Source organism: Schistocerca americana, chromosome 2 (genome assembly GCF_021461395.2).
Source record: "Schistocerca americana isolate TAMUIC-IGC-003095 chromosome 2, iqSchAmer2.1, whole genome shotgun sequence".
Classification (NCBI taxonomy): Eukaryota; Metazoa; Arthropoda; class Insecta; order Orthoptera; family Acrididae; genus Schistocerca; species Schistocerca americana.
In genome coordinates this window covers 112,055,683-112,080,622 of record NC_060120.1, presented here as the reverse complement: position 1 = coordinate 112,080,622, position 24,940 = coordinate 112,055,683, and the positions used below count along the sequence as shown (strand labels likewise).

Here is a 24,940-nt window from a genome sequence, read left to right as displayed (position 1 = left end):
TTGCATGATTCAGGATCTTGCATGCAATCCCGAAGCAAGCTCAAAAGATGGGGCAAGAGCATAAACCCGTAAATTAGTTAATGCTGTACAAAGAATATCATGTCTTTATGTATGATGAGCAGTCCACTTACTTCATAAAATCAAGGAAATAGGCAAGCCAGCCAGACGAAAGAACAGTAAGACAGAAGATATTTCACAGAAACAAGGTACTTTCAAATACACAGCCCGTTCAGAAGAAGTGTGTCAAAAAATGATGAATACAGACTCTTCGACATAAACTAAAAGCTAGAATGACCATTCCTGAAGACAGTCGAGGGAACACATTTCAATAGGCCACATGTCATATCAAATGATGACAAGGCTCTGATTCGGGAACACATTTCGAGCTCCCCAGAGCACATGAAACATTAAAGCAGCAACAAATCCCCAAAAGAATGTCTGCACCCCGATCTCAACTTCTACTGAATGTATTGATCATTTACCAAAAATTTTCCTGATGGATCAATAAGTAGGTCAGCCTATCAAAGTGAGTTTCAAACAGATTTTAATTTGTGTTTCAGGACACCTAGGTCATATACTTGCAGACAGTGCGATTTGTTGTTTCACAAAATGATCGCAGCTTCTGGCAACACAGAACTGCACAACACCAGACTTGAGAATCAGTTGCACAACACAAAAGCAGAACAAGCATTCAAAGTGATAAAATCGATATGGAAATGGCTAAAAAAGGAACAGCAATATACATGTAATGTGTGTTGACCTACAACAGGTTTTATTTTGTCATACATTGATGCATTCCACGATATTCTACTAGACAACTGTTGTGTAATTTCATGGTATATGGCACTGGTACCGGAAACATCACAGTAAATTTGTGGAATGAATTCACTGCAAGGAGAGGTTCAGTGGGAATCAATTCCTGTCTGCTTAAATTTGTGACTAACAATTATAGTATGTTTGAGGAAGGTATGTAACACAAACTAATTATATGGTCTGACCACTGGCAGAACAACTGGACAGTTTTAGTGCTTTATTAGTAGCCTGTCAGCGGCAAGTATTTACATAAATACATCAGAAGTTTTTATGCTAAGATCTTAGTTTCCTACCTTGTAACAGCAACTTCACAGGATCAAGAAAAGAAAGAATCAAGAAATATGATTACTTCAGAATGGAAGTATGTCACTGCTGAGGCCTTTGTAAACCCTATAGAACTGACCATTCAGATGATGATGATGATGTTCAAGGACTTAGGATCCACTGAGTTGGTTTTAACAAAGCCACATGCTTTGAAAATTGCTGATGTACTCTGGTTGAAGCTGTGAAGTGATGGTCCTCGAGGCGTAAGCTTGCGTCGTAGTCACAATGTGCTTTGCCCATGGCAATGACACTGTATTCTAAAAAATGGTTTTAAATATTAAATAAAAAACTTTCTGTTGCCTTCTGGTCTTTGGCTTCCCTACAATGGGGCACTGAAACTTCATAAGGAGAAGAAAAGGGACCTACCTGACATGATTAAATACATGGAGCTACAATACAGGCATTATTATGAAAACTTGCAGTGTGAAAACTGAGTTTAATGTATCAGATTTGTCACATAACTTGATAAAAACTATTATCCTTTTCAAGACCAAAGTAATCAGTTTACAATAAATATAAATACTTCAGTTGAAGATGGTAAATTGCAGAAATGTAGAAGCACATAGATGACCAGTCCCGGCAGAGTATAATCCAGATCATTCAAGACGTTTGGCAAACAGAGGACTTGCCAGAGGGATGCATCTCAGCTGTGATCCACCCACTACACAAGAAAGGAAGTAAGACCGACCTCAACAACTACAGAGGCATCTTCTTGTTGCTTATAACCTACAAGTTCTTCTCTAAAGCTCGGCAAAATAGTGTCATCAAACAGCTAGACTCCCAACTAGGTGAATACCAGGTTCTGTGTGAGTAGGTCCTACACAGAACAGATTCAAAACCTCAAGACCATCCTCTCATATAGGAGCCGAGGGGAGGACACCTCTGGGTAGCCATTATGGTACACTTCCAAAAGGCATATGACTCAATAGATCGACAGACCCTCTTCTCTACCCTGTGGGAACTAGGCCTAAATGAGAAGACTACCAGATTGGTCCAAGCTACCCTGAAGAACACCACCTCCAAAGTCAAGTTCAGGCGCGAACACACAGTGAGCTTTCCCCTCCAGACAAGAGTCAGGCAGAGAGATGGCCTCTCTCGCATCCTCTTCAACTGTGTTGAGGAGAAAATCTTAAGAGAGTGGACTTCCACATTGTCATGAGAAGCAGGACTGAAGCTTGGGTACAAGAAAGACAACCTCATTGGTCCCTGTCTAGCCTTTGCTGATGAACTCATCCTACTGGCCAACAGTATGGAGGAGGTTACTCACCAACTACAGAGCCCCTACAGTGTTGTAAAAACTGGCTTGAGGGTCAACATACAGAAGACTGAGTTTATCACCAATATCAAGCAGGTTTCTTCTACAACCCCACTAGGAAACAATACTATCTGTAAAGTTCCTGCAGTCAAGTACTTGGGAGAGTGGATCTCAGCATGCAAGAGTGAAACCTTGACCATAGGTGCCAGGGTGCACCAAGTTAGAGAGGTGCCTATCATTCCTGTAAGAACATCTATACCTCCAAGTACCTATCCACGAACACAAAGCTGAAGCACTACAACTTTGTAGTAACACCCTCTGCACTCTATGCATCTGAGTGCCTCTTGATGAATTTAAAGGGCCCACTCAGGAAACTAGAACTTAAAGAGAGGAAGATCCTGAGGAGAATACTAGGACCCATAAGAGAGGAAGATGGTACCCACAGAATCGGGCACAAGAATGAGCTCTATGAACATCAGGAAGACATAGTCACATGTATGAGGAAAAGGTGACCGACTTTCTATGGGCACATGACCCACGTGAATCACTCCTGGATCACCAAAAGGATCCTCACAGTGACAAGTAGAGGATACGCGTTCACAGCCAAGTGGATCACCTTCTGTTAAATTAGACTTAAAGGAACTGCAGATCCCATTAAAGACGACTGAGAACCAAACTCAATACCAACAGGCCATCCTGCAGGAAGTGTTCCCACTGTGTCTCTCAAGCAAGAAGTGTACAGGCACCACCAGACCTAAGTGGACATATGAGAGGAAGCAGTCTCACAGCCAGAAGATGAAGGCATACTGTGCCAAGAAATGGCAGAAGACCCTAGCTAAGAGTTAAGATGAGCCCCGTGGTCCCTAGTAGGCCGAAACGATTCTTTTTTTTTTTTTTTTTTTTTTTTTTTTTTTTTTTTTTTTTTTTTTTTGGGGGGGGGGGGGGGGGCATTATTATTTCGTGTTTCGTGTCTTGCCATAATTTCCTTTCTTACAACTTTTAGATTCTACACAACCTGATCATCACAGCAGAATACAGAGTGCTCTGGAATAATCCTGTATGTCCATTGTCACACAGCATTTTAATATTTACTTATTTTAAGAAATTTTGAAAAGCACAAACAAGTACTTTCGGAGTATGTATGTACAAACAATACAAATCTGCTATTACATTATTATTTTGCAATAATTCCAAGTAATTAACAGTTTATGTCTGTTTCCTAAAAATGGCAAAATGTGCCACACACGATTACTTGTGCACATGCTTCACTTATTTTGAATGTCAAATTAAAAACATGCCCGAATGCATATTTTTTCCACTACTGATTTCTACTTAGTTTGTACCATAATCTGTGCACTTAAAATAGATAACACCTTCAGCAGTCAAAAGGCTGCCTCACAATTATATTACAGCAAGAACCTATTACAACTTTATGGTATAAACCACAGATAAACACCTTTACAAATAATTTGTGATTATGGTAACTATTTTTGCTATAGTGAAATCCTTACTTGTCATTTGATATACTGCAGTCAATAACAGTCTTCTTACTTGTGTTAACAATTATGAAAGGCAAGTGGATTGCAGAGTTTGGAAGTGGTGCACCACACTCTTCCTCCATTTTCTTGTTCCTCTCCACCAAATTTTTGAATGATATTTGCTGGAAGATAAAAATAAATTAGATTTAAGAATGACTTTCAACTTTTAAAAATCCATGTGCATGTAATTCACAAAGAGTTCTAACAGAAGTATGTGATGAGGATTTAACCCATTAAATATAACCGGTAAAAGAACAACCAGCTTCTATGGGAACTGGTGGTACAATTCTCTTCACCTTATTTTCAGTCCCACTGGACACACACGCATGTGCACACGCGCACTCACATGCCCACAAAAAATCTAACATTCATTGTAGCCACTGGAATACAGACACAGTAAGCCGTGTAAATAATTACTTAAGAATCAGAATTCTACTCCACCAAATACACATTAACGGTACAAACTGGAAATGAAGTCAGATATCACTTTGCTCAATAATGTAAATGCAGTGTTCAACTTTCATCTCTTCTCCACTCTATGGACTATGTCATAATAAGCATATTGTGACTTAAACCACAGTTTTCTATCTAACGGCAACAAACTTTATAGTGGCAATTTCAAGATGCAGAGTATAGTTTTTGCCACCCAGAGATTTGTACTTACATTCACTAATTAGTTGACAGCAACCAATGTACTACATGCTGAAACTATGTACTCCCCATGTGCGACAGAGTTGTAAACATTTCAATTTCACGGAGCTAAAAATTCGTAATTCCAAAATAATATTAACTGCAATTTCAACTCTGTTTTGGCTTGTATTTTGTAAAAGCTGGAGTAGGCGGTAGGACGGGGCGGTAGGAGGGGGCGGAGGAACGGGCGGTAGGAGGGGGCGGAGGAACGGGCGGTAGGAGGGGGCGGAGGAACGGGCGGTAGGAGGGGGCGGAGGAACGGGCGGTAGGAGGGGGCGGAGGAACGGGCGGTAGGAGGGGGCGGAGGAACGGGCGGTAGGAGGGGGCGGAGGAACGGGCGGTAGGAGGGGGCGGAGGAACGGGCGGTAGGAGGGGGCGGAGGAACGGGCGGTAGGAGGGGGCGGAGGAACGGGCGGTAGGAGGGGGCGGAGGAACGGGCGGTAGGAGGGGGCGGAGGAACGGGCGGTAGGAGGGGGCGGAGGAACGGGCGGTAGGAGGGTGTGGAGGAATAGGGGGAGGAGCAGGGGGATGGGAGTAGGAGTAGGGGGGGATGGGAGTAGGAGGAGGGGGGGGAGGGAGTAGGAGCAGGAGTAGGGGGAGGGGAGAAGGAGTAGGAGTAGGGGAGAAGGAGTGGTGGGGGGAGGGGAGGAGGTGTGGGGGAGGGCAGGAGGTGTGGGGGAGGGCAGGAGGTGTGGGGGAGGGCAGGAGGTGTGGGGGAGGGCAGGAGGTGTGGGGGAGGGCAGGAGGTGTGGGGGAGGGCAGGAGGTGTGGGGGAGGGCAGGAGGTGTGGGGGAGGGCAGGAGGTGTGGGGGAGGGCAGGAGGTGTGGGGGAGGGCAGGAGGTGTGGGGGAGGGCAGGAGGTGTGGGGGAGGGCAGGAGGTGTGGGGGAGGGCAGGAGGTGTGGGGGAGGGCAGGAGGTGTGGGGGAGGGCAGGAGGTGTGGGGGAGGGGAGGAGGTGTGGGGGAGGGGAGAAGAAGAAGAAGGGGAGAAGAAGAAGAAGGGGAGAAGAAGAAGAAGGGGAGAAGAAGAAGAAGAAGGGGAGGAGAAGAAGGGGAAGGAGGGGGAGAAGGGACAGAAGGGGGAGGAGGGGGAGAAGGGGCAGAAGGGGGAGAAGAAGGAGGGAAAAAATGGTGGTTTTGGGCACAAACCACTGGTACTGAAAGTGTAGAAACTGTTTTGCAGATCCCTGGGATCCATGGAAATCACTCAAGGGTCCCTTTTTTAATAACTTTCTAATAAGTAACTCAAAAAGCAAAAAAAAAAGCAATTAAAGAAGGTACAATAACAATCTTCTGTTAGACTTACTGATTTGGATAGTCAGTACAAATGCAACACTGTCAGAGGATAAGGCTGTATTTATCAGAGACCAAACAACAACCTTGTACACAAATAAGGCTGTATTTATCAGATACCTTGAGACGCCAAACTCTGCAATGAAGGCCAACTGTAAAAAGTGTGATTGTAACATATCAATCAAACTGCCAGTGTTCTATCAATGTAAGTATCCATTTAAACTTCATTCAGCCCTAAACTTTAGATATCGCCATATTTTTTGCCTTACACTTGTTTTCAGTATTTTATTGCTGGAAAGAAAGGTGGGTTTAAAAAGGTAGGCCAAAGCCTTATAGCGAACGTGATTGCTCTGCTTTAGATGAACTTGATTGCTTAGCTTTGAACTCACCAACTAGCTCTTTTGCTAAAGGTGATTGTGGTAGTAATGCGACTGGTGCCAATGAAATCACCTCAAAAGAAGTTACGTCAATTTAATGTTTCTACAAGCCTTCAAACAAAAATAATTGCTAAAACAATTAAGAAGTATGATGAAAAATATATCTTTAGGATTCATGAACAACAATGCCAATCCTCAATATGTTATACGCAGCAAAGTTCCCTAAAACAGCTCTATGGTTTCAGCTAAAATGTGTTATGTAGATCGATGGGCTTAAAAATAAAATATGCTGCATTCTTTTTTCAAGCATACGATGAACTCTTAAAACTGAAAATGTTCGTGTTTTTGAGGCTTCTTACTTAAGACAGCTCAATGTGGCGAAGCAGACTCATTTTCAGAAAATCTTGTTATACTTTCTGCTATGAAGATGGTAAAACGTATACCCGGTGAAAAATCAGTGAAAGAAAGGCTGGTAAAATGTATACCAGGTGAAAAATCAGTGAAAGAAAGGCTAAGATATCACTTTTGAATGACAGTAGCTCAGTGCATGAGATTTAGAGACCAATATAATGAATAAACTTACTTTTCATCTGAAGTGATACAAATTTTCTTTACAAGTGAGTGAATCTACCTACTGATCTGGACTTATTGTCTTAAACGAATAGACTAGTATCAGAACAAGAACGTATCACTTGAGATATTTTTTTACGAAAATCTCTACCTATGCATACTACTGGAGTTGAAATATTTGGCTACCTTAAATTCTTTTTTTGAACAGAATAATATACCATGAGCTAACTGCTTTGATGTCTGTATCCATGAAGCAAAGATATAAATGGCATAGTTAATGATGCTGTACAGCTTAATAAAAATACTGTCAAAAACTGTTTTAGTAGCCACTGCATGAAACATAGGCAGGGACTTGATGGAGAGATTAGTATTTAATGTCCTGTCGACAATGAGACCACTGAAGATAGCACACAAGCTTGGATTAGGGAAGGATGAGTAAGGAAACCAGTTGTATCCTTTCAAAGGAACCATATCAGCAGTTTCCGGAAGCGATTAAAGAAAATTGTAGAAATCCTAAATCTACACGGCCAGATGCGGGTTCAAAGCGTCATCCTCCTGAATGCTAAGTCTAATGTGCTTATCACTGCACCACCTAGCTCAGCAGGGACTTTATGCAAATTAATTATCTGCAGTTATGAGTACCTCTTCACAAGGTCATCAAAACCATTAACTTCTTAAAATCTTGGCCTTAAAATAACTGTTTATTCAAAATATGGCCAAGTTACATGCACACCCAGCCTTCATACTGGTATCAGATGATAACCTGGAGTGAAAATTAAAATTCAGTTTTTTTGGAGCTGTGGCACGAGGTTCATGTTTTTAAGATCACAACTTTGAATTGAAAGGCTGATTATTTGATAGAAGTAGCTAGCTTCAGATTTTTACAGAGATCAATGGCCTGAACTCAATCCTCCCAGGAAAGCAAATACAGGGTGCAAACATTCAATATGTGAACCATGAGTGACCCAGCAGACGTCAATACAGTAATCGAATACGCTCCACATTCACATCACTCACACTGGGATGTCCACTTCTCTTTGCCGGGCACAAGCAACTCGTCTTAACGAATTTGTTGTGCCATCAGTTAATGGCCTTCCATGGTGGTGGTTTCTTACCGTACTTAGTTCTAAACATCCGTTGAACAGCTGTAACACACTTGTTTTTGTCGAACTCCAACACACAGAAAGCTCGCTCCGCATCTGAACTCTCCATGGTTGCGACTAGTGCTGACTACTGGCAAACTATCAAACTACACTGTGGCGTCATAAAGGGAGAGGGGGCCTTTCAGGGTTTCTCTTCAAAATGACATATGTATAATATCTGTACCATGTTTGGTTCTTGTGCAATAAATAATTGAAAGTGTCCTGGACTTTATGTACACCCTGTATATTTACTGATCAAGAAAAAATTCTTACTTTCCAGAAAAAGACACGATTTTTCAAAAATGTGAATGCGTCTCACAGGTTCAGACAGTTTCCAATAATAAGAGAGATCTATGCTACTCCATCCTGTGCAAGCTGCTTAATCTCCCAGTACGTGCTGCAGCCTACATCCTTCTGAATATGCTTAGTGTATTCATCTCTTGGTCTCCCTCTACGATTTTTACACTCCACGCTGCCTTCCAATACTAAACCGGTGATCCCTTATGTCCTACCAACCGATCCCTTCTTCTAGTCAGGTTGTGCTACAAACTCCTCTTCTCCCCAATTCTATTCAATACCTCCTTATTAGTTACATGATCTACCCATCTAATCTTCAGCATTCTTCTGTAGCACCACATTTCGAAAGCTTCTATTCTCTTCTTGTCCAAACTATTTATCGTCCATGTTTCACTTCCATACATGGCTACACTCCACACAAATACTTTCAGAAACGACTTCCAGACACTTAAATCTATACTCAATGTTAACAAATTTCTCTTCTTCAGAAACGCTTTCCTTGCCATAGCCAGTCTACATTTTATATCCTCTCTACTTCGACCATCATCAGTTTTTTGCTCCCCAAATAGCAAAACTCCTTTACTACTTTAATTGTCTCATTTCCTGATCTAATTCCCTCAGCACCATCCGACTACATTCCATTAACCTCGCTTTGCTTTTGTTGATGTTCATCTTATATCCTCCTTTCAAGACACTGTCCATTCCATTCAACTGCTCTTCCAAGTCCTTTGCTGTCTCTGACAGAATTACAATGTCATTGGCAAACCTCAAAATTTTTATTTCTTCTCCATGGATATTAATACCTAATCCGAATTTTTCTTTTGTTTCCTTTACTGCTTGCTCAATATACAGATTGAATAACATTGGGGAGAGGCTACAACCCTGTCTCACTCCCTTCCCAACCACTACTTCCCTTTCATGTCCCTCAACTCTTGTAACTGCCTTCTGGTTTCTGTACAAATAGTAAATAGCCTTTCGCTCCCTGTATTTTACCACTATCACCATCAGAATTTGGAAGGGAGTATTCCAGTCAACATTGTCAAAAACTTTCTCTAAGTCTACAAATGCTAGAAACATAGGTTTGCCTTTTCTTGATCTAGCTTCTAAGATAAGTTGTAGGGTCAGTATTGCCTCACGTGTTCCAATATTTCTACGGAATCCAAACTGATCTTCCCCGAGGTCTGCTTCTACCAGTTTTTCCATTCGTATGTAAAGAATTCGTGTTAGTATTTTGCAGCCGTGACTTATTAAACTGATAGTTCGGTAATTTTCACATCAGTCAACACCTGCTTTATTTGGGATTGGAATTATTACATTCTTCATGAAGTCTGAGGGAATTTCGCCTGTCTCATACATCTTGCTCACCAGATGGTAGAAGTTTGTCAGGGCTGGCTCTCCCAAGGCTGTCAGTAGTTCTAATGGAATGATGTCTACTCCCGGGCCTTGTTTCGGTTTAGGTCTTTCAGTGCTCTGTCAAACTCTTCACGCAGTATTGTATCTCCCATTTCATCTTCACCCTCTTCCATTTCCATAATTTTGCCCTCAAGTACCTCGCCCTCGTATAGACCCTCTATATACTCCTTCCACCTTTCTACTTTCCCTTCTTTGCTTAGAACTGGGTTTCCATCTGAGCTCTTGATATTCATACAAGTGGTTCTCTTTTCTCCAAAGATATCTCTAATTTTCCTGCTCTAGCCATGCCTGCTCAGCCATTTTGCACTTCCTGTATATCTCATTTTTGAGACATTTGTATTCCCTTTTGCCTGCTTCATTTACTGCATTTTTATATTTTCTCCTTTCATCAATTACATTCAAAATGTCTTCTGTTATCCAACGATTTCTATTAGCCCTCGCCTTTTTACCTACTTGATCCTCGGCTGCCTTCACTACTTCATCCTTCAGAGCTATCCATTCTTCTTCTACTGTATTTCTTTCGCCCATTCTTGTCAATTGTTCCCTTATGCTCTCCCTGAAACTCTGTACAACCTCTGGTTCTTTCAGTTTATCCACGTCCCATCTCCTTAAATTCCAACATTTTTGCAGTTTCTTCAGTTTTAATCTACAGTTCATAACCAATAGATTGTGGTCAGAGTCCACATCCGCCCCTGGAAATGTCTTACAATTTAAAATGTGGTTCCTAAATCTCTGTCTTACTATTATATAATCTATCTGAAACCTGTCAGTATCTCCAGGCTTCTTTCATGTATACAACCTTCTTTTATGATTCTTGAACCAAGTGTTAGCTACGGTAAGTTATGCTCTGTGCAAAATTCTACCAGGTGGCTTCCTCTTTCATTTCTTACCCCCAATCCATATTCACCTACTACTTTTTTTTTTTAAGGGTGCAAAACTGCTATGGTCATTAGCGCCCCATCTGTGACTTAGGAAACGGTAAAAAACGAAAATGGAAAGCAGCAGCAATGGGAACGAAACTAAAAAAATTGGAGAAACTAAAAGCAGAAGGAAAGCTTAAAAATCCACTACAGAAATGGGTTGGTTGTCCCCAAAAAGAGCTTCAAATGACTGATGTCATCTCACTGGCACTAATGAACTCGAGAACGCGATCGGCCAAGCGCGTGTCATCTACTAAAATGGACGATATCTCAGGCGACAGCTGTAGATGGGCGCGTAACGGAGTAAAATAGGGGCACTCAATTAAAAGGTGTCTTACCGTCCACAGCTGAGAGCAGTGGGGACAGAGTGGGGGAGGATCGCCGCTTAAAAGATGTCAATGGCTAAAAAGACAGTGCCCTATCCGGAGTCTAGTTAAAAATACCTCCTCCCGACGACGCGTTCAGGAGGAAGAAGTCCAAGCACAGGGAAGAGCTTTCACGTCCCGCAATTTATTATGGGGAAGTGTCAACCAATGTGCGTGCCATAAAAGAACAACACGACGACATAAAATGCTCTGTAGATCGGCGAAGGGAATCGATCGAATAGCTGGCCGAAGAAGAGAGACTGCAGCCTTGGCCGCTATATCGGCCGCCTCATTGCCACACAGACGCCCCCCAAATGGAGCAAGCGCAGGCAGTCCTGAATCCGGTGGACCAGAGGGTGGACAGGGTAGAGAGCTTGCTAGACTGAGGAGAGAGCTGAGAGAATCGAACAGATAACATACTGTATCCGCTGATGGCGGCGGATGTATTGGACAGCCTGGAGAACAGCGTAAAGCTCCGCAGTATAAATCGAACACTGGTCGGGAAGCCGAAATCGATTTGGGGTGTCGCCAACAATATAGGCACTCCCTACACCTAATGATGTTTCCGAGCCATCAGTGTAAATAAATGTGGCTTCCTTAATTTGTGCACATAAAGCAGCAAATGCCCGATGATAAAACAAGTGAAGGGGTACCATCCTTGGGAAATTGACAAAGGTCACGGAGCAGGCAGATCCGGGGACGGAGCCAAGGCGGTGCTGTACCCCAAGTTGTCAAGAAGGTGTTAGGAAAGTGGAAGGAAAGAGAATGGAGCAGTTGACGGAAGCGGACGCCCGGTGGTAGTAGGGAGGAAGGGCAGCCTGCACACCCTACATCCAAGGAGGCATCGAAAAAAATGTCATGGGCCGGATTAGCAGGCATGGAAGACAGATGGCTAGCATAACGACTCAGAAGGACAGCTCACCGATTGGACAGCGGAGGTTCAGCAGTCTCAGCATAAAGGCTTTCCACAGGGCTGGTGTAAAAAGCTCCAGACACTAAATGCAATCCACGGTGGTGGATAGAGTCGAGACGCTGAAGAATAGACGGCCGAGCAGAGGAGTAAACTATGCTTCCATAGTCCAATTTCGAGCGCACTAAGGCGCGATAGAGGCGGAGAAGGACCACTCGGTCCGCTCCCCAGTAGGTACCATTCAGGACACGGAGGGTGTTGAGGGATCGCAGACAGCGAGCCAAAAGATAGGAAACGTGGGAGGACCAGCACAGTTTTCTGTCAAACATAAGACCCAAGAATTTAGCGACGTCCGAAAACGGAAGGTTGACAGGTCCTAGATGTAAGGAGGGTGGAAGAAACTCCTTATGTCGCCAAAAATTAACACAATCGGTCTTACTTGGAGAAAAACAGAAGCCGGTTTCGATGCTCCAAGAGTGGAGGCGATCGAGACATCCTTGAAGACGTCGTTCAAGAAGGCTGGTCCGTTGAGAGCTGTAGTAGATCGCAAAATCGTCCACAAAGAGGGAGCCCGAGACATCAGCAAGGAGACAATCCATAATCGGATTTATGGCAATGGCAAACAGTACAACACTCAGCACGGAGCCCTGGGGTACATCGTTTTCTTGGGAGAAAGTACGGGAGAGAGTGGTGTTCACCCGCACTCTAAATGTGCGCTCTGCCATAAATTCGTGAAGAAAAAGGGGCAGCTGACCTTGAAAGCCCCAAGAGAACAGTGTGCAGAGGATGCCTGTCCTCCAACAGGTATCGTATGCTCTCTCCGTATCAAAAAATATTGCTACTGTTTGGCGTTTCCGGAGAGAATTGTTCATATGAGTGGAGAGAGCAACAAGATGGTTAACTGCAGAACAATGCTTTCGGAAACCGCATTGGGCAGGTGTTAAAAGACTGCGGGACTCCAGCCACCAAGCTAAACGGCAATTCACCATACGCTCAAAAACATTACATACACTGCTCGTGAGAGAAATGGGGCGATAGCTAGAGGGGAGATGTTTGTCCTTTCCAGGTTTCGGAACAGGAACGACGATAGCATCCCGCCATCATCTGGGAAAAGTACTGTCGGTCCAAATTCGATTATAAAGGCAGGGGAGGTAAAGCAGACTATGGTATGATAAATGCAGCAACATTTGGATGTGGATACCATCCGGTCCTGGGGCGGAGGAGCAGGAAGAAGAGATTGCATGTTGGAGTTCCCGCATGGAGAAAACAGTATTGTAGCTTTCGCGATTTTGAGAGGAGAAAGCAAGAGGTCGCACTTCCGCTGCACGTTTTTTCGGGAGAAACGCTGGCGGGTAATTTGAAGAGCTCGAAATCTCAGCAAAGTGTTGACCCAATGAGTTAGAAATTCCGACGGGGTCCACTAATGTATCATGCGCGACAGTGAGCCCAGAGACCAGGGAGAAACTAGGCGCACCTGAGAACCATCGAATCCGACTCCGAACTTCCGAGGAGGGAGTGAAGGTGTTAAATGAGCTAGTAAGGAATTTCCAGCTTTCCTTCTTGCTATCGTAGATGACGCAACGGCATCGCACTGGGAACTGCTTATAGCGGATACAGTTGTCCAAAGTAGGATGGTGGTGGAAAACGCGAAGAGCACGTCGCCACTCACGTATTGCGTCACGGCATGCCGCGTTCCACCAAGGAACTGGGGGGCGCCGGGGCAATGCGGAGGTGCGTGGTATTGAATGTTACGCAGCTGTAAGAATAACGTCTGTAATATGTGTGACCTCATTGTCGACACTAGGAAAGTGATGATCATCGAATGTCGCTAGAGACGAAAAAAGTGTCCAATCGGCTTGGCCGAACTTCCAGCGTCGCGAGCGCATATATGGCTGTTGAGGCTGCAGTCTAAGGACACATGGAAAGTGGTCACTCGAGTGTGTATCATCAAGGGCGAACCATTCGAAGCGCCGAGCTAGCGGAACAGTACCGACCGAAACGTCCAAATGAGATAAATTTGTCGTGGAGGCAGACAAAAATGTAGGGTCCCCAGTGTTGAGGCAAACTAGATCCGCTTGGTGGAAGACGTCTAGCAATAGTGAGCCACGCGGACAAGGATGTGGAGATACCCAAAGCGGGTGGTGGGCATTGGAGTCCCCAACCAGCAAATAGGGTGGTGGAAGCTGACCAAGAAGATGAAGGAGATCAGCTCGTGCCATTGGTGTGGACGATGGAATGTTTACAGTACAAAGAGAAAAGGTATACCCAGAAAGGGAAAGACGGACAGCCTTCTTGGAAACATGATGTTTAGATGAAGGAGGAACCGATGGTTGTGAAGTTGGGGTACGTAAAAAATCTTCACGAGTATGCTCTTTTTTCGAAGTCTTGGTGTCTGACTTTTGGGCTCGAGATTTAGCAGAACCCGATGAAGGGTGAGCCATAGAGTGGGCAGGCGAAAGTGGGGAGATCTTTGCGCTGGCCGATCTGACGACCGTGGCACTAAAGGTAAGGTCACCAATCTGCGTGGCTGCCTCCTTTGTTGGTCGAGGAGAGGCAAGGACAGTGCTGTATTTTCCTGTCTGAGGCACGGTGGGCTGTCGACTGGCGAATAATTTTCGAGCAGCAAAGGTCGACACATTTTCCTTCACTCCGATTTCCTGAATGAGCTTTTCGTCTTTAAAAATGGGGCAATCTCGAGAGGAAGCAGTGTGGTCACCCATACAGTTGATGCAACGAGGGGATGGAGGAGGACAAGCACCCTCATGGGCATCCTTGCCACACGTAACACATTTGGCCGGATTGGAACAGGACTGGCTGGTGTGATTGAACCGCTGACACCGATGGCAATGCGTAGGGTTTGGGATGTAAGGGCGAACGGAAATTATCTCATAGCCTGCTTTGATTTTCAATGGGAGTTGAACTTTGTCAAATGTCAAGAAGACAGTACGGGTTGGAATGATGTTCGTGTCAACCCTTTTCATGACTCTATGAACTGCCGTTAGGCCCTGGTCAGACAGGTAGTGTTAAATTTCCTCGTCGGACAATCCGTCAAGGGAGCGAGTATAAACGACCCCATGTGATGAATTTAAAGTACGGTGCGGTTCCACCTGGACAGGGAAGGTGTGTAGCAGTGAAGTACGCAGCAATTTTTGTGCCTGGAGGGCACTGACTGTTTCTAACAACAAGGTGCCATTTCGTTATCTGGAACAAGACTTTACAGGACCTGCAATTGCGTCGACACCTTTCTGAATAATGAAAGGGTTGACCGTGGAGAAGTCGTGACCTTCGTCAGACCGAGAAACAACAAGGAACTGTGGCAACAATGGAAGGACTGTCTGTGGCTGAGACTCATGGAAATTATGCTTGTGAGCTGACATAGTAGAAGATGAGGAAACCATTGCGAAAGTATCCCCCATGATTACCGGCGTCTCCGATGGCGCGCTCCTTCCTTGTGGGGGCCCTCTCTGAGGGCACTCCCGCCTTAGGTGACTGTTCACACCTCAGGTCACACCTCCCGACAAACGGACGGAGGGACTAATCGGCACTTTTGGAAGGTATCAGCTCGGGTAATCACCCCTCCCTGAGCCTGGCCGTTACCAGGGGGTACGTACGTGTCCTACCTGTCTACCCGGGGCGGGGAATTACGCGTTACCCTGTCACTGGCTACGCATGGAAATGCGTGGGTCGGCCTTCAGACACGCACAGGGAGGAAAAAAGAGAAAGGGAAAGGAAAGAAGAGAGGTCTCAAACGCCGCAGCGGAGAAAAGGGCAAAGAGTAGAGGTAAGGACAAAGGAAGGACGGAGATTTGCAAGCGGAGAAAGCAAAGGATTCGTTACAGTTTCGAGTGTCCGTCTCCGGACGTAGACAGAAAACATACTCCCAGAGGGGGGGGAAGGAAAGGAAAGAGGCGGAGGTGAGGGGGGGGGGGGGTGGCGAAGATGGGGGATGGGGAAGGATGTGGAAAGGGAAGGTATGCAGCCCGGAAAGGAAGGAAGGCCACATTAGCGAGGGGTTCCGTGCTCGCTACGGACGTATCCACAAAAGAGTTGTGGACCCCCTGGGGGGGCATGGGCTTCATGTCTATCTTGGCCACAATAATGCATTCACTATGCTGTTTGTAGTAGCTTACCCGCACTCCTATTTTTTTATTCATTATTAAACCTACTCCTCCATTAACCCTATTTGATTTTGTATTTATAACCCTGTATTCACCTGACCAAAAGTCTTAATCCTTCTGCCACCGAACTTCACTAATTCCCACTATATCTAATTTTAAACTATCCATTTCCCTTTTTAAATTTTCTAACCCATCTGCCCGATTAAGGGAGCCAATATTCAACGCTCCAATCCGTACAACGCCAGTCTTGTTTCTCCTGATAACGACGTCCTCTTGAGTAGTCCCCGCCCGGAGATCTGAATCAAGGACTATTTTACCTCCGGAATATTTTACCCACGAGGACACTATCATCATTTAACCATACATGTCAGCATAATAATATGAAACTTTTAAAGAACTGGCAACTGAATTAGTCATTGGAAGAAAAATTTAAATTAATTCTGGTGGAGTTCAAAAGATAAACATCCTCAACTGTCACAGTAGGCCATGTTGGTACTTCTACCATTTGCAACTGGATGATGATGAGATTTGGTTCGTGGAGCACTCAACTGCGCGAACAAATTCCCAATCTTTTTCAATGTCCAGTCTCGCCACTTTCGCAAATGATGAGGACAACACAAACACCCCGTCGCCAGGACAAAATCCCCGACCTGCCTAGGAATCTAACCCGGGACCAAGTGACCCACAGGCAGCAATGCTAGCCACAAGACAAAGAGCTGCAGACTACCACATGCAACTGGAAACACGTGCAGCCTCTGTCAACAAAAATAAAGTCCACAATAGACTTTGTTCCAAATGACATGAGAATACAAATTCCACCAATCAAGTCAATAATAACTATTGCATCACATAATCCTGACTACTGGCAATTTTCAATAATAATTATTGCATCACATAATCCTGACTATTGTCAATTTGAACAGAAACCAATGCATTCAGAACAAAATGCTGTATTTTATCGACTGAGACACACCTTAATTTTCAAGCAATTAAAAAACTGCCATATTTGTTACTGTATTGCAAAAGGCAGATTAAAGAAATTGTTAGTTTATAAAACTGAACCGACTTAAAATACCTTAAAGTATTCATTTGATCTTTCTTCTTCTTCTTCTTCATCCTTGTCATATTGTCCTTTTCATATATAAGATGGTCTTCACTCCCATTGAGAGTATTACTTATGCTGCACTTCTTGAAAGATTTAACAATAATGTCTTCTCTCACTCTACACCACAACTGTTTTAGCCACTGACACACTTGTTTGTTTGTAGGTCGTTTTAAAGCTCCCTTCGGTGTGAATTCATATTGGGATTCATCCATCATTCATTGTTCCACTCCACTCTCATACATACTTTAAATGGTTTATTTATCGAGACATCAAGAAGTTGCAATTGTGAAGCAAATCCTACCAGATTAACAGCAGGCTCTGTATTTGCCTGTCTCAATTTCTCTTTCATAGATTTTTCAAATGACTATTAAACTGATCTAGCATGAGAAGAGAATTCTTCAGTAAAGTGCCTTTCCTTCTCTCTGTTAATCCATAATTTCATACCAGCCTCATCCATCAAACCCTTGTTATGGGCATGAACAACAACATCTGACAGGATTTCAAAAGATTATGGCATTGTTTTGCACTTGAAAATGATCACTAGATTAAATTTAGTACCAGCACCACAACATGAAAACACAGTAGTGTAGTACATTTTCTCATGTACATGTGTTTTTATAGTTACAGTTTTAGCATCTTTCATAGTAACAGTTTTGCTATTCGGCACATCAAATTAAATAGAGCACAAGCCAAGCTCTGGCCAGTTCCAGCATTTTAATCTAGAGTTAAGCGGTCTATCCTATGTAGTTTTAGTTTTTATACGCCTGATCGTGTTTAAGGAGGATTCAGATCCGAAGGCATTTTCTTCTCTCAAAAGGGAGGGCATCTGTCACAGCAGTTTGTTTCATTCTTATTATGCCCAGTATTATAAGAGCAATTAGGGAACATTCCCAAGTGTCAATGAATGATCTTGACAAAACTTGGCACATGTCTAGACTCGGCAAAATAATGCAATACATATTTTTTGTTTGCACCCAGTTACACTATTATGTGCCAAATTTCACTGTTAACGGGTAAAGAACACCCCCAAAGGTAATTTGGCATATTAGGCTTAGAGGGAATAGCTTCAAAATCAAGAAATAAAAGAAATGTGTTTCATATAAAAATTGAAATGTTACTGAATTTCTTGAAAACTTTATAAACAACTTTGGAAAATTTTTGAAAATTTTCAAATTACCCCACCAACATTAATCAATTTTGCAAAATGGAAACTTTTGTTACAACTGAAGTTAAAGAAGCTTCCACACCACATACATGCACGTGTTATAAAGCTGGTTTCTGTACAACCATTTTTGGAAAACAATATGATGTTGGAGTATGTGCAACATACCTAATTCAAATATCTAAACATTCATTATTATTCTAATTATCTGTTTACTTATCTTGTTTCATATTTTAAACAGTTGTAAGACACTGTAAATTAAATTTTCTTTCCTTTCTCTTTAGTTTACCATTTAACATAACTATTTTGTTAATTGTAAATATTAAGTAACTCATTATGATGATACAAAATCATTACAATAATGATAATTAGTGAAGAAATTCTTACAACAATGTTTGTTTACACCATGCACACAAAATGGAATGAATTTTCTCCCACACCAGGGAAGACAATGTCTGTCAAATATTGTTTGATGGTTCGGTTGATAGCTTACCAGATTATGATGCCGTCACAAGAGCATTCAGGGCTTCATAAAGATATTCTTGAATTCTTGGTCCAACCTATCCATTAGTTTCTTTTAAAACTATGGAAATAGGGCATAAGCAATTTGCCAGCTGCAGAGACTGATGACTGAACCACGTAGACGAAGATCTCTTTGTGGTGCATCTCATAAGGTTCTCAAAGAGAAGATCTCACAAACAATCAAACAGCATACGTAATGTCAGCAAACACCAGTCTGTTGGGATGATGAGTTTGAGTAAGTACTGCTTGGTGCGCTATCCATGTAAAATGGTTGCTGCGACAAGTTCTTCATGGCACAATGACGGTGATTTCAGGACTTGTTTCATAAATTACTAATTTTTTCTGAAGATTGTTATTTGAAGATTAGAAAAGGATTGCAACATGTGATAACGCATACTGTTACCATCTCCAGGGCCCAGCCCTGTCCGACACCCCTTCCAACTAGCAGCAGCTCAGAGATGATGCAGTTTGTGGCCTGCAGTATAACGAGGTTTGCCAACTAGCAGCTCATAGGGTACAACGCTGTGTTGCTAGTTGGCAACATCATAACACATTGCGAATATGAGTAGAGCTGTACATGCTGCTATCTTCTCGTGGGTGCCTCCTGTCATATAAGTCGGTGCTGACAGCTCTGCAGCAGTCTCACCTGCTGCTTGATACTACTACAGAATTGTATTACCACACGACTTCTGGTCCTCGCTACACTCTTCAAGACCTCTCTCTCAGAGAACTCTTTGGATTACTACATGTCACACGGGTTTCTGGACATGGTCATTAACAAAAACATTTCTGTGGATTCTTCTTTGGACCACTTGTACTTGTCAGTATTCACTGAACCTGTGTTGCTGAACTGACGTGAAACTGTGTTTACAAATAAAGAAGATGCCAACTGTTAACCCAGTTAATACTTGCCAAATCTTTATACAGCATGGAATTCCCCTAGAGTTCCATCTATTTTCAGGAAGTGGAACTGAAAGACACCCGTGTAGCATTGATTTGTGGACAGCATGGATGGACATTTGACTACTACGGAACAAGATAATGGGCTATGTTTGATGCAGCGCAGCTCCATGGTGTAGTAACGATTGACAGTGATGGCTTATCTGTAACACATGAGGAGTCCATCTTGGGCAATGTTTCTTTACTAAGTGAATTAAAATTTTAATATAAGAAATCTGTGATTGAATTTTGGAAAAATGGAAAGAAGGGAAAAAGATCGCTTTCAGCCATGCAGGATAAACAATACAAAGTTAAGTCAGTGAAACAGCTGTATCCCTGGGAAAAGTATATTCTCAACAGTGGCTCAAAATGTGATAATATGAAGATAATACACTGCTGGACTTTTCTAAAGCCTATGGATCATCAGCTAGTGATCGATGGCATTGACATTCAAATATTGGTCTTGCAAATGAGAAGGGAAGTTAAATTCCATAATTTCAAGGCAAGTCCCAAATGGCTATCGAATTTTAAAAAGATTCGCGAAATTGTAACTCAGAAAAACCAGATTTATAACTAGACACTATATAAAAGATACAAATGATCTCAATTAGGTCATTTTTAGATTTTATTTCTTTATTTATTTATTTACTGTTCTGTGGGACCAAATTAAGGAGATGTCTCCATGGTCATGGAACGCGTCAATACATGATAGTAGAAACATATATTCAGGTGACAATTCGTAAGTTTAAATAAAGAAAATCAACAATGTAACACTGCAATTTGCTTAATTTTTCAGCTCTTCCAGGAGTTCCTCGACAGAATAGAAGCAGTGAGCCATAAGGAAACTCTTCAGTTTAGATTTAAAAGCGTTTGGACTACTGCTAAGATTTTTGAGTTCTTGTGGTAGCTTATTGAAAATGGATGCAGCAGAATAGTCACTCCTTTCTGCACAAGAGTCAAGGAAGTGCATTCCACATGCAGATTTGATTTCTGCCTAGTACAGGGTTATTACAAATGATTGAAGCGATTTCGCAGCTCTACAATAACTTCATTATTTGAGATATTTTCACAATGCTTTGCACACACATACAAAAACTCAAAAAGTTTTTTTTAGGCATTCACAAATGTTCGATATGTGCCCCTTTAGTGATTCGGCAGACATCAAGCCAATAATCAAGTTCCTCCCACACTCGGCGCAGCATGTCCCCATCAATGAGTTCGAAAGCATCGTTGATGCGAGCTCGCAGTTCTGGCACGTTTCTTGGTAGAGGAGGTTTAAACACTGAATCTTTCACATAACCCCACAGAAAGAAATCGCATGGGGTTAAGTCGTGAGAGCGTGGAGGCCATGACATGAATTGCTGATCATGATCTCCACCACGACCGATCCATCGGTTTTCCAATCTCCTGTTTAAGAAATGCCGAACATCATTATGGAAGTGTAGCAGTTGTAAACGGTAAGGCTTCTGCTTTCGCCTTTTCTGTAAGATTTTCCGAACCGTCGGCTGTGGTACATTTAGCTCCCTGCTTGGTTTACTCGTCGACTTCCGCGGGCTACGCATGAAACTTGCCCCACGCGTTCAACCGTTTCTTCGCTCACTGCAGGCCGACCCGTTGATTTCCCCTTACAGAGGCATTCAGAAGCTTTAAACTGCGCATACCATCGCCGAATGGGGTTAGCAGTTGGTGGATCTTTGTTGAACTTCGTCCTGAAGTGTCGTTGCACTGTTATGACTGACTGATGTGAGTGCATTTCAAGCACGACATACGCTTTCTCGGCTCCTGTCGCCATTTTGTCTCACTGCGCTCTCGAGCGCTATGGCGGCAGAAACCTGAAGTGCGGCTTCAGCCGAACAAAACTTTATGAGTTTTTCTACGTATCTGTAGTGTGTCGTGACCATATGTCAATGAATGGAGCTACAGTGAATTTATGAAATCGGTTCAATCATTTGTAATAGCCCTGTATTAACTGAGTGAAAGTTGCTAACTCTTGGGAATAAGCTGATATTGCTAACAACAAACGACATTAAAGAAAATATATACTGTGAGGCAATGTCAGAATTCCCAGACTATTGAATAGGGGTCGACAAGAGGTTCTCGAACTTCAATCTGGAGTTGCGCTCTGGACATACTTTGTTCCAAAAGTGTGCAAAGACATTTGAATCCATGGCACAGTCATTGCCTTCAGTTACTCAATTCAGGCTACAGTCTCTGCAGCTGGTAAACTGGTTACCCACCTGAGTTTGGACTGAGAATTAGAGAATCTCTTTTTGAAATGCGAAAGAGTCTTGTGACGGCATTGAAATGTTGTAAACTAACTTCTAACAACATCAAAAGGTATTTGACAGAAGTTATCTTTCCCAATACAGGAGAAAAATCTGTATTACTGTTAGATTTATTGGGTGATCAGTGTGAAAGAAGAATTTTGAGTGTCTTACCTGAGGACAATGAACTTTTTCATCTGGTGATCCCAGAAGGCTCAACAGGATAGGTACAGCTGTTAAGACACATACGGCTTTCGATGTTGGAAGAACTTCATGAGAAGATTTTAAGATCTAATTCTACTGCATCATTATGATGTCATTCTCCATTTGAGAAACAATATATTGAAGTTGCAGTCATTAGTACATAACCAATTCTATTTGCCGAGGTTTTCCAATGTACTGAAAAGTGCCTGGTACAAATCAGACTATTTTGAGGATTGTTCGCCACAATTTGTAACACCTGCTGAACTTTGTTTTTATTGCCTTTCCCATGGTGTGTATTATATGAACAACAGTTGTTCATTTAGTGAGCATGGTTTACAAAAACATTATGTTTTAAGCATTTCTTTACAGGTTTCCATTTTTTTTGTTTATTTATTTATTTGCAACATGCTCCACTACAATGTTTGTAATGCCCTGTGTGTGTGTGTGTGTGTGTGTGTGTGTGTGTGTGTGTGTGTGTGTGAAGGTCCGAGAGAGAGAGAGAGAGAGAGAGAGAGAGAGAGAGAGAGAAGTGCATAGACTACTCCTTGTGAATAGCACTAATGGGGCAACAAAGCTTACTGACGGACAGATCACGATCAACAGTGTTACATACCCACACTTCATGAGACACTGTGGAGGCGTTTTGTTTTTAAACCAGGTCAATGGCGTGAAGTTTGGTGATCAGGAACTTGACGCCACCACCTTTCCTCCCTCTGTGCCCAAATACTGGCAACGAATTTTTTTTTTTTTTTTTTTTTTTTGCGCTACCAGGGTTCGATTTGGCTTACCCCTGCCACCACACAAGCATGTGTTAATGACATCAGCCATGGAAGCGGGAATGTTTTCATTGCTGTAACGATTTTGCATCACACTACTGAGTTATTTTGAATTAACAGAATACAAATATGTGGGAACACAAAATAACAATTTACGTAATACAGCACAAATATGTAGAATAAATAACTAGAATAATAATGAATGCTTAGAAATTTTAATTAGGTATGTTGCACATACTCTGACAGCACACTCTGTACAACTTATTTTCGAAAAATGTGTGTGTGACGTGAAAGTTTCTTTCATTTATGTTGTAACAAAGTTTCCATTTTGCAAAACTCATTAATAGTGGTGGGGTAATTTTTTTCAAAAATTGATTATATAGTTTTCAAGAACAACTTTTATATGAAACATATTTCACGGTTTTGGATCTATTAACCCTAAACCTTATATACTGAATTACCTTTTGGGGTGTGCTTTACCCCTAAAAAGTGAATCTGGGGAAAAAAGAAGTAATTGTATTATTCTGCCTCCTCTAGTCACCTGCCAAATATTATCACATTGTTCACTGACATCACTTGGGAATGTTCCCTTGTAAGGCACGGTAGTACGTGCTCATTGTCTGCTCACTTTGTCAACCCAGTCCACCATGCTGCCATAGCACAGTATTTATTTTTTTAATTGCCAAATCAATAAATTGCAAACAGTTGTTAACAACATACTATGCAAAATGGCTGATATAAAACAGGGCTAGTCTAATTATGGAAGCCTATTTGAGTGCAAATAATGTTGCTAGCTTAGAATCAAGTGACAATTTAGGCATTCTGGAGAATAATGAATAATGAAATTAACAAATTTAGTAATTACATTGTCTTACTTCACATTTTAACCTTGTTGTATTAATGATAACTGGTGCCAAAACTCAGAAAAGTAATATTTTTGGTATCTTCTCGAACAAACTTCATACTTTCACACACATTACTGATGACAATTAAGCTGAAATCTTTCACAGCAGTCCAGAACAACAAGCAAAGGACTATGCCATTAGTACGACAACCTCTGCTATTCAAAAATTTTTTGATCCACATGACACTGTCATTCAATGTAACAGTTTTGTAATGCACTGGCTGACTGTGCATTTATTTGATGAGCAAGATGAAATTTGGTTTTCATATATTGTCTGGAAAGTCCTCAATTTATGCTACTAAAGATACACAGGATCTCCCTTAAAGAGGTGCTATCTGAGAAGGTAGATTTTGATTCCAATAGAAGGCACATTTCATATAGAAGTTGCTGTAAACTATAAAATTCCATTAATATATTGTGTGCTATCAAGGGTGTAAGTTTGGGAGTGCACATATTTGACTAAGGTTTATACCATGCTTCAATAAGGTCAGATACAGATTATGTCCATCAGTTTTTTGTCAACTAGGAACGCTAGTCAAACCACTAGATAAATGGAGTATAAAGTACTAATTATAACTGAAGATAATGAAATCTACTCCAATTAATGCTATCTCCGTCAAGGTAAATGACCCACCTCTAACATACATCACAAATACTTAAGTGCTTTTTTACTGAAGCAGTCGCAATTTGCACAAAACAAAATATTGTGAGATACCCAGTCTTGTGGAATATACGGAACTTATCCATTAATCAAAAGTAATTTATCTGTATAAAGACTGCATTACTATGATTCTGATTACCACATCAACAGATTAGAACCACAAGTTGTATTAGTCAGACTTTGGCTACGGATACCAAAACTATTATATTTTGAATGAGTATCCCCTCAACAATGGAAAATACTATGTTCTTCTACACAAATGATTCAAGGAAAGAAGACAAATGTGGTTGTACTTACTGGGATAGCAGCTAAACCACGGATAAGAAATTCATGCTGGCTAAGGAAACCACAATTATGACAGGAACTTGTCTAGACATTA

The 24,940-nt window shown here is 42.1% G+C and overlaps 1 protein-coding gene across 1 annotated transcript in view; it reads right to left on the bottom strand.

Moving 5' to 3' along the window:
* LOC124595238 (transcription factor Dp-1) overlaps positions 1 to 24,940 on the bottom strand; it is a 220,183-nt gene that overhangs the window by 55,840 nt on the left and 139,403 nt on the right. Inside the window, exon 8 of the mRNA XM_047133897.1 lies at positions 3,904 to 4,052. Within this exon, the coding sequence (XP_046989853.1) occupies positions 3,904 to 4,052 (149 nt within the window). The remainder of the gene's footprint in view (positions 1 to 3,903; positions 4,053 to 24,940) is intronic.